Genomic DNA, 11,586 nt, shown 5'->3' with positions numbered 1-11,586 from the left:
TGCACGCATTCACGAAAAGGCAGAAAGTAGTTATGATAGTTACACTGTCTAGTACTTTTCTTAAGGAATGTTTTTGATATTGACATCCAGAAGCTAATTTGAATAGTTTATTCATACACATAATTATAACTTCTTCTTTTGCATGAAAACATAGCACAACAATCTTATAAAATGAGCAAATGAGTTTTCAAACTAAAAAGGTTGAACTAAATGTCACTTGCTTGTATAGCCTTTTCAAACTTAGCTTATTCTAAAATTTGTTTCAGTCATGGGTGTCATGCGTTTACTACTAATACAAACAATTAAAAATAAAGCTTATTTATTAATCAATAAACTTATTGATTATAAAATTGATTTAAAAAATACTATAATTAAATAAAATGCTAATTATCTATCTAAACTGTTTGTTTTATTGTAAAAAAAACTACCTTAAAATTTAAAATATCAAAAAAAAAAATCTTAAATAAAAGCTTATTATAATTATAACATGAATGGCTATACAGATCGGCAGCAATAATATTTAAACTTATAACTACATGAACAAACTTAAAGTTCTTGATAACATAATGCATTATTATTTAGAGAGCAGATGTCAATTAAAACTGTCAAAAGAAAGGTTCAAATAAAGTTTGTTTTTAAACTGTAAACTTTAAGATAATTATAGCCTGAAAGGTGTCATTAAAACACTAATTAAACTTTAAAAAAAAAATTATAAATTAACCAAATAATAAGCTGCAAACATTACTACAGTTACTAATAAATTTTTTATGTCCAGATAAAAAATAAAAAAAAAACACTGTTATTGCTAAAGCTTCATTTTGGTTCACAGAAAATAAGTAACTGCAAAAAAAAAACCGCTAAGGAGCTCAGAAGAAAAGGAAAGGGGTCCAAAGGGCCCAACCCAGCATTGCCCCTGCAGCCAGACCATACACCATGTCACCGTTCCTGTAGTAGTAAGGGTCCTCCTGCTCAATGACGGTTATGACCTGGTTCTGCGGGTGGTGGTAGTAAGGCCTGCCCCAAGCATCATAAGAAACCTGCACTGGGCCGTAGTTAGGGTAGTAGTAGACATTGCTACGCACCCTGTACCCCTGCCCATTATTACAGGTGTATCCCCTTTTGTAGGGGACGCATACCGGCAGGTTTTGGTTTTTACTTCCAGGGTTGCTGCTCACAAACTGCTCAATCATGAGCTTCCAGCTCAGTGTTTCGTCCACACTGCCACCACACAGAACCAGGTTGCTGCCATCCACTCCTTCCAGCTTCAGGAGGCAGCCGTAGGCACAGTTTTCAGGAGGGTCAACCTCGCATTCCAGGGCAGTGGTGAGCTTCTTGCAGTTTCTGGTGATGTTGAAGTTTCCCTTCCTTTCGTCCAGGTTGCTGTCCTTGAAGTAGATTATGTTGCCGTCGTTGTACAGCTTGAAGTAGTTTCTCTTCCATCTTTTCAACACTGAAGTTTTTCTGAGCAGCCATCCAACTTTTACTTCTTGCGAGCTCATGTTTTGCAGTAAAAATGAATTAAAAATATCTAAAAAGTTTATGTAAGGGTAAATTAATGTAGTATAAAAATTATGTGAAAATAAATTCAAAAGTAAAATAATAAACAAAACACAATGTCCTGCTTAAAAAAACTTTTCAGAACTTCTGACTTTCTGTTTCTTAAAATATTGACAGCCTGTTGATTTTACATAAAAAAGCAGTTTTTCAGCAAAAGCAAACCAAAATTGTTTAATTGTTAATGTAGTACTAAAATTGATAAATGTTTGGATAAAATAACTACACATTATAACTAAACATTACTCACAGTTTATATTCATTTGTACATTGAAAACACATTTATTTAAACAAACTATGCTTTCTAATAATTTTAGCCTGCAGTCTGCTTTGTAGTTTTTGACTGATTAGAATTTTTTATAATCTAAAACTTTTTACTTTAATTAAATATACCCTAAGTTTTGTAGTTTGTACAAAAACTGCAAAGAATTTTAAAGTAAAACCTTAAATAAGTTGTAATATTAAAGCGCAAGTACACCATATTACCTTCAGAAATAAGCATTGTGTTGTAACTTGAAATCACCCTACAAGCTAAATTTGTTTGTATTTAAAATTTGAAAATATATTATTTACTAACAATCTAGCTCAGCAAAAGAGACCTAACTAGTTTAAAACTTTTAATTTGGCTAGAAACGTTACACTAAACCAAAAAAATCTTACTTTCAAGACTTTTTTGGCAGAAAATAGATTGAATAGCAAACTTAACCTTAAATTTTGAAATTCAAATGTATTATTAAAAAACAAAGTTAATTAACATATACCAATGTTGCAATATGCTTATATTTTAAAATGATACAAGTAACAGTAACCATAAAGTAACCAGTTATAAATACAATTAAATACAGTATTCTAGTTTGTTAACACATTTTGAACAATGCAAAATTATATATATGTATATATATATATATATTACATTTATTCATGACAATACTTTAAAATTTCAAATAACCACAGCATCATGTATATCAAATATGTTTAAAACCATTTAAATTAAATTTTATTTTGAAGAAAAAAGAAACACCCTTAATCTAAGGATTGTTTATTTTTTTACATGAATTTAAAACTATATTTAACTAAATGTCATTGTTTTTAGAATTAATACAAGTAAACAAAATTCTTACACCTTTTTTAAAAGAGTCTGGTACATCAGCTAATCTGATGATTGACAAAAATGTAATAATGACACATTTAAGACTATTATCCACTAATAAGAGTCTTTCATCTAAACTATTTTCCTACAAACTAAAAGTATAACAGAAGTTGAAGATATTATAAACAAAACTTATTTTAAAACTTTTACTTATTTTGATTTATTTTTGTCTTTTTTGAAGATAACAAGATATACAACTTTTTAAAAACAAAACAAAGTATTCAGGAAATTTTTATAACAGAAAGATCATGTTAGTATGAATGACGGTAAGCAGTTTAAATATTTTGAACTATCCTTCTTACTTATAAGTATATATTTATTTTAAGCTGTAAATAATAAATGTTTGAAGAAAAAATAAAAGTTTCAGTAAGTGTTTGGTAAAGATCAATAATTGCTTGCTTGGGACCATACAAAATAAAAACAAAACTTTTAATTAAAAACTATGAAAAAAGATCAAAACTAAAAACTTTATATATTACAAACTTAAATTAAAGTATATATTTTAAGTACATTAAAGCTATAATTAAACTGATATATATGTTGCATATCAGATTATTATAACTATTGAATTAAACTAGATATAAGTAACTATAATAATTTTTGGTTTTAAGAAATCTTTATGATTTTAAAAGGCTATAAATATATTTTATAACTGATTTAAATTAATTTAAAGTCTTTAAGAAAATCTTTAAACTATTGGCTTGTTTTGAATAGTTGTAATGCCAATAAGTAAATACTTTATATTACTGAAAATAAAATTCTTCCATTTATTTTTGTTTCTTTGAAAAATATTGAATGACCTAATTAAGTAAATAATATCTAAACCAACACTTCATAATGTTTCAAAAAATAATACAAGTAATAATAAGCGTGAAAAAAAAATATCAAGTAAGCTGATTTATAATCATTCAATTAAAGAAGTTCAAAACAAAACATAGCTAGAATGCAGCTTTTATAAAGATTGCCAATTTAGAGTAAAAAAAAATTTCTGTGACCAAAAAGTGTCCAGAGTGATCTTAAATTGTCCGTAGTCATCCTGAGTGTTTTAAATATTATAAACAATATAAATTTAGTTTTAAGAGAATTAAATTAATTTTTCAAAATCTATATAATCAAGTTTTTGAACAAAAAAGGCTATAAAACTATAAAATATTGAAACTATAACAACTAAATATCACTCAAGATCTAGAAAATAACTTGAAAAATAAGTTTCAAAAAAATTAGAACTATCCTGAGTTTTTTATTTAAAAACTAACAAACTGGTCTGAGTCATCCTGAGTTTATTAAAAAAATTTTAACTAGCCTGAGAACTTCAAACTGTCTAGAGTTATCTTGAGTGTGTGACAATCATGTTTTTAAATAAAATCACTCTTAAACACCAGGTTTTTCATTCTTTGTAACACTTAATTAAATAACATAATGAACATTTCATTAGCATTATACAAACATTGATAACCATTTGAATGGTAAAAACAAAATTATTTTTTGCACCATTATAGTATATGGAAATAGTTTATTTTTGCACAGATTTCACTTTTATAGATTTAGTTATAATTAAATTTTTGCAAATTAACTACTATTAACATAAGTAAAATTATTGAAACTTTTAAACTTTTGACATCTACCCATAGTGTATAGCAGGGTTCCCAAAAGTAGGTAATATTGCCACTTTAGGATAAATGTTCCCTATCAGCGGACTTTAACTAGTAAGGCTGTAAAAAGTTATATGGGTAATCAACTAGAAAAGGGACGAAATACAATAAAGGGGGTGATTATTTCTTAAACTTCTGCCTGAGGTGTTTATGAAAATGAGTTTGGAAAACCCTGGTAAATAGGAAAAAAAATATTTAAGTAAATTTTTAAAGTTATATAAAACCAAATATTTTAGTTTAAAAATTAAATAGTCAGGGTTGTCACTTTTTAAGTTAAAAACTATCCCCAGTGACTTTTGACTGTTTTGAGTCATACTGAGTTCTTCTTAACCCTTAAAAAGTTTTTGTAACTTTTCATAATTAATTAAAATCAAGGTTTTCAACAAAACTGGTTTTAAACTAAAAAAGTATTACAAATAAACCTCATTCAAAATCTATATAAAAAAACTGTCATGAGATTTTTAAAAAATCTTAAAACTATCCTGACTTTTTTATAATAAAAGAAAACTATCCACAGCCAGTCTGAAATATCCTGAGCTGTCCTGAGATTTTCCAAAACTTCAAAATATCCTGAGTGTGTGGCATGGCAACCCTGGACAGTGTAAAATATGTTTCTGAATCTGTTCAAATATTGTTAAAATGTAAGTACTTCTGCTGTTAATAATAGAAACTTGAAAATATGAAATTTCTTAAATATTATAAACTTAACAAAACATGTTTTTATGGTTTTGTCAAAGTTGTTTTATTTCTTTTAAAATGTGCTACTTTTACTCATTTAAGTACAAAACTATCACTACTTTTTGTTTTATTGAGTAATTTAAAGCATTAAAGTTAACACAGATTAATGAGTACTGCTACTAAAATTAATCATTGTTTATTGAAAACTTTAATAAAATTTTAACCAAAAGCTGTTTTCATGAATCAACATTTTTTAAAACTTAGATCCATTAAAAATTACAAGCGTTAACTTAGCTTGATTAGCAATTTTTGCAATTTTTAAAAAATGTCTAAACTTTAGATCCAATTATTTTCCTTATCTTTAAAGCTAACTAAGATTTGTTTTAGTCTAGAGAACGCTTCTTTGTCTTTAATATAAAAAAAATTAGTAGATTGGAGTTTAATTCTTTGATTGGGGCCCATTAGAAAAAAAAAGTCTTTTTTTTGAAATTTTTACTGTAATGGATGTTTTAGCCAAAATATAAAATTTCTTTTTTCTTAATATTCCTACTTTGCTGTGTTCTCAAGGGTCATTGTTTTTTTTTCAAATTTCTAATATTCTAGTAATATATACAATTATGCCCAATTTTAAATTTCAAAAACCTTTAATTTTCTAAAAGTTACTAAAAAAAAACTTTTTCAACTTTTTCAATACACTTAATTATGAATATTTTCAATAGTTCACACTTTTTTTTATCTAGACTGTTTTTATGTAATACATAACCCATGTACATTTTACTAAAATTGACATTATTTGAACATGAAATCCCTCATATTTCTTTTAATTTAATTTTGTTATTTTCAAGGTTGCCCTCTTTAAAGTAAAAAAGCCTGCCTGAGTGACTAGCCTAAAACTAAAATCTAGCCTTACTGAGCCTGAGCTTATAAGAAAACTAATTTAGCATAAAAATAGAAAAAATATTATGCTATCCAAGCTTAAAAACCTTAAAATACTAAAATTATAACAAAAGACTTAAATAAAATTATCCCTGTGATTATTTGCACGTTTTGGGAATTGTTATTCATAAAAAAAGAAGGCTTTTATATGAAAGCTTGAAGTTATAAACAATAGTAAGTTTTTGTACTTGATGCTTTAGTTTTTTGTAATCTTCTCACAAGTTTAAAATCTTAGTTAGGTTTTGAGCAGTAAAACTCAAGTTTGATAAAAAAAAAATTTTTGTTTTAAATATTTCTAGAATTATGTTTTTGAAAACATAAAAACAAAAAATTTACAGAATAAAACAAGATCAGTTAAAATAAAAGATAAAATATATTTTTATTGAAGTTGTCTCTGTTTACAGATTTGGTTTGGGCCTTCCTAAGAACACAAAACTTGAAATCACTTTTTTTCACAATGTGATCTTATTTGTTTTGACTAAACTACAAGTTGCTTTTTACATAGTTTAAAGATTCAAAATAATTGTTAAATACAGCCAATTAAAGTTAGAGAGTACAATAAAGATCACTAACACCCTTTCATTTCCTCTGCTTTTGAGAAAAATACTTAACATTTTGAGAAATTGTTAATATTTTGAAAATTCTGTTTCAACAAAATTGAAAAAAAAAAAAAAAAACATTTTTTTGTTTATTCTAAACAATTACAAAATCAATTTGTGAAATTATTATACATTTGATGTCTTATTTAATCATAATTTTAGGCTATAAATTTATCTTCTACAAATCCACGAATAAAATTAAACTTTTATATCATAAACTAATAAACTTGAATATTTAATTGCTTTTATTTTAAATTATTAAGTGATTATACCAATACAATAATTTATGTTGATTATGGTATTGTAAAATAAAATTGATTAAATATTTTTAGTTTATAATATATTATTTTAATTCTTTCTATGTAATTATATAGCTTGTTTAAAACAAAGTATTGTTATTTAGCTGAAAATTATGGTTAAATAAGACATCGAATGTTTGATATTTTCAGTTTGATATTGGTGCTCACCTAAAGTTAACCATAACCAATTTATTTTATAGATTAATATTTTGTAATACAGTAAATGGTGTGAGACTTGATGAATAAATGTGGTTGATCAAGTTAAAAGAAAATGCATTCATTTATTGAGTTGTTCATTTGAGCATTTCAAAGCTTTATAAACTGTTATATATTTAGTAAAACAAAAGTGCAGTAGTTCAGAATTCAAAATCAACAGTTTAAACATTATTACAGCTTAAATTTCTTACCATTAAAGGCCAACCATAGTTTAATTACAAAAGTGATGGCTTAGAATTCTTGAGCTACCATATCAAAATGGTCGAAGAGTCTTTAATAAAAAACAAGATAAAAAATGAAAATACAGCTGACACTTAAATACATCATAGTTAGAATACAAAGTCCATAAAATTTTGAGCTAAACAAAAATAATGAACAGTGTAAATTAAGATTTATTTTATACCACTAAGACAAACCGACTGTAAGACAGTTTGCCAAGCAAGGATATCTTTATATACTATATAAATTTTAAAAAAGGTTATTTGTTTTATTTATTTAGATAAAAAGGTTGATAACTGTATTTTTTCTTTGCAAAATAGTTTCAATTCTTTAAAAATTGTGTTTTATTTTTGTAGACTGACAAAAATTCATAAACATAGCTTAATTAAAAACATAAGAAATTAAAAATATATAGAATTAATAAATAAATTTTGACAGTTTTTAAACAAAAATATAACGTTATTAATGTTTTTCATACTATTGTTTTACAACTTTAAGCTCGTTATCAAAAGAAAAAACGAACTTTCACCATTCTTTTACATTATAAATTTTTATTTTAGAGATTAAAATACTAATCTTAAAGCACTTTAAGATTTCGTGTTGTACTTTACGACTATAGTAAAAGCAATAAAAATATAATTTTATAATTAACTTATTACGCGAGTTTAAACTTATTTTTATTATTTTTTATAAGAACTACAACGAACTTTTTCCTTTTATTAGGTGGGAAAATTATAAATGTAAAAAAGTATTAAAGGTATAAAAATATTAATTATAGTTTATTTTACAAGTTGTCTTTGTTGTTATGAAACTAGACTTATCTATCACAAAGCCTTGTAATTAATTTTGCAAAAGCAATAGAAAACAACAAACAACCAAATACTAACGATTAAGTAACATATTAAAATTTTTAACTGAAAAAGTAATTTAAAATATACGTAATTTTTTGGCTAAAAAATTACTGTAGAATTGATAATTTTTTTTATTGCAAACTAGATAATTTAAGTTAAATAGCTTGCTTTGAAAAAAAAAGAAGGCCCACAACTATTATCACACAAAGCTATTGCCTATAGTGGAGTGGAGAAAGACCTTTAGGTTATCGTGCTGCACACCTTATGCTGACATTAACGAAAAATATGTTTTTTATTTAATATAGATACTAATATTGCAAAAATTTAAAATGAAAATAATTAATAATTGATTTTGAATTTCTCTTTTTAAAAAAATTAGGAGTAGTGTACACTTGCTGTAAAGAGTTGCTTGATCAAATAAAGTAGGTAAATGATTTGATGTTTGTTCAATGCATAGCTGGTTTGGTTAAAAATATTTTATCTTACTCTTAAATTAGTTTCAAAAATTTCGTTGAAAGATGTGTAGTTTAACAGTAACAAAAAGTTGTTATACAACCTAATAATATTAAACGTAATTTAATTAATAAAAAAAGCTAAACAGTCTAAAATATAAAACATGTACTGTATGTAACGTCTACAAGCGTATAAACAAAATAATCAGGCATTTGTTAGTCGCGAGAAAAAGTTCAAAAACTAAATTTTTTGCAAGCTGCAATTTTGTATTGAACGTTTTTGTTGCTCTATCAGAACAGTTTAAAGTTTAAGAAAGAGTTTTATTTAAGTTGTATTTAACTCACGTTACTTTTATTTTATTTTCAGGTTTTTTGAAAAGCTCAGGCTGATCGCCGCTTGTTTAAAACTTTTTGAGAAACTTTGACAAGCTTAGACATTTTCAAAATAATGTGTGCTTTTATCTACTTTGAATTAAATATCTTTCTTAAACCTATTTTGAAAATAGTAAGTAATTTGATTTGCTTTAATTTTTTTGATTTCGGAACTTGATTAAAAACTTTTCAATATTTTACTTTTACTAAACTTTTTATCAGTTTTCTCATAAAAACAGGCTAATTTTTGGTCACTCAGTGTAGCTTTTTTTCTTTAAAAATTGGAAAAACTTATATGTTTTACCAAGCGTCTTTTATTCAAATTCAAACTTTATCCCTTGTACTTATAGTTTTAAACCTTATGAAAATTGTTTCAGTTTATTTTTAGCTAGTTATAAATATTTATAAAGGTATCGAGGGTACTGAAAAACTTATAGCTATTTATATAAATAAAAAAATGTAGATTTCTTAATGAATTTAAGATTTTTTCTAATGTATTATGTTTTTTCACTTTATATCACCTAAATATCAGCAGAACATAACGTTATATTAGCAACAAGTTTTAGACAAACTTGCAGATTGCAAATCTGTTTTATATTACTTTTAGATTTTTACTGCTGACTAAGCATTAAAACTGACGAGTCTTTAAACTGCTTATAATTAACACCTAAGATTTACAAGTTTTTTGTTTAACAGTGGGCTTTTTTTTTTGAAACTCTATAAAGAGCTCTAATGTTTTACGAATTTAAATTTCTTAAACTAATTTCATTATTTCAAGTTATACTTATCTATTCTTTGAAGATTCTGCTCATACAAAAACAATTAATGAATTGACTTTCCAAATAAACTTAGTTGATCGGACAAAATAAACTTTAGTTAAGATATATTTCTATTGCACACTTGGAATAAATTTCAAGTTTTCTAAAATCCGGTGTAACATGAAGAATTTGTAATAATAAGTTTTCAGAAACAAAGTTGAACAAAATAAATACTAAAAATACTAGCTGTTTTCATTTTATTGCATTACGATTTTTTATAGGTAAACATGTTAAACCTCTGCGAAAACTGACAGAATAAGCAGTAACGCAAAAATGCGTGAACAAAATATTTTCACTCCATAAAACGTATTTCTAAGATCTACTTTCCCACATCTTGCAAGTTGGCATTTGAGATAATCTTCATCTTGCGAAGCTAAATCCTGTTTATTAAGTATAACTGGTTTGGATAATGGTATTATTTGTAGCGTTGTTTGAGTTTTACTTCGTTACATCCCGTTAAAATAAATTCTACCTTACTTTTATTTTGATTAAAGTTTATGTTACCTAAGTAGTAAACATATAATCTAAACCTTTTTTTTTTGTAGAAAAACTTAATTTTAAAGGATTGCAACAAAAGAAAAAGAAAACAAGCTCAAAAAATTTAAAATTAAGTTATAAAGGTATAAGAAAAAAGTTATGAAAATTTTATGCAAAACTAACAAAAAAAATTAATTATTATATTTATTTTAATAATAACTTTTTTATTTGTTTTTTCTTTTTAACTTTGTTTATACAGAAATTTCTAAATATGTCAAGGAACATTTCTTAACCGTTTCAGTTAATTATCTCAAAAAACGTAGGAGAAAATATTTTTTTACTGAAACAGTCTTTTTTCCCCTTATTAAATATTCCATTACAAAGCAAAATTTTAAAAAGTAATTTTCTTCAACAGGCTTAAAGCTAGGAAGCTAATTTTTTTGTGCTGTCTATTTATGTGATTTCCCAACGTCAAAAAATTAAACTTTGCGGATTTCCAAGGTCGGGGCAACAGATGCACCCTAATGGGCATAAACAAATTTTTCTTTTTACAAACTTGAACAGTTTTTATGAAGATTAAAAAAACTGAAGTTTGTAATGTTTGAATGGAGGTTGTTATCTATTTTTATATAAAAAAGACGACTAGCAATTTCTTGACAACTAAAGCTAATTAATAATAAAAAAAGAAATTGAGACGTTTTATATTTCAAAGTTTGATTTTTTAAAAGTAAATATTTTTATACAATTATTCAGACAACACAATATTTGTTGGTGAAAAAAATCAGTGCTTTTAGTGAAAGATTGAAAAATGGTGATAGTGAACTCAAAGGTATTAGAATTAGAAAATCGCATCAAAACTTTGGAATATTACTAAAAAAGGTAGAAAATAAAAAGTGTTTTACGTATATAAAGTGCTTAAGTATATATATTCTAAATTTTATAGGTAATGATTTTACAATCATTCTGATATTCTGTAATTTCTATTACATATTTTAAGTACGGTGAGTCTTATATACTAGTTTGGTACAGTTAATTACACTTGTTTAACAAACTAAGTTATAAAAATGTGTTGAGTCACCTTACTTATCGTTTTTACGTAATACAATGGAATGGTTTATTAAATCCAGTTAGTGTTAACGAATATATATGAAAGTCTTAGCTTGTTTACTTTTTTAGCTCTCAAGATCTTGTTTTACCAAATTACTTTGCTTCTATGTAATTAACAAATAATTACTTTTTAAGGCGAAACATGCCAAAGAGACACAGAGAAAAGAAAAAATAATAACAAAGTTGCATAAAGAGAAAAAAGAATT

The 11,586-nt window shown here is 25.3% G+C and overlaps 1 protein-coding gene across 1 annotated transcript; it reads right to left on the bottom strand.

Annotated features, from left to right (window-relative positions):
• Nucleotides 1–75: 75 nt before the first annotated feature.
• LOC145849900 (pleckstrin homology domain-containing family B member 2-like) lies at nucleotides 76–1,518 on the bottom strand. Its single transcript, XM_082955004.1, has one exon. It carries the CDS (start codon nucleotides 1,497–1,499, stop codon nucleotides 867–869), a length of 633 nt encoding a protein of 210 aa, XP_082811130.1. The 5' UTR covers nucleotides 1,500–1,518; the 3' UTR covers nucleotides 76–866.
• Between the last annotated feature and the right edge of the window lie 10,068 nt (nucleotides 1,519–11,586).

Source organism: Thalia democratica, chromosome 2 (assembly GCF_965202585.1).
Source record: "Thalia democratica chromosome 2, ktThaDemo2.hap1.1, whole genome shotgun sequence".
NCBI lineage: Eukaryota > Metazoa > Chordata > Thaliacea > Salpida > Salpidae > Thalia > Thalia democratica.
The sequence above is the reverse complement of the archived record's forward strand: the minus strand, read 5'-3'. Positions and strand labels throughout refer to the sequence as shown.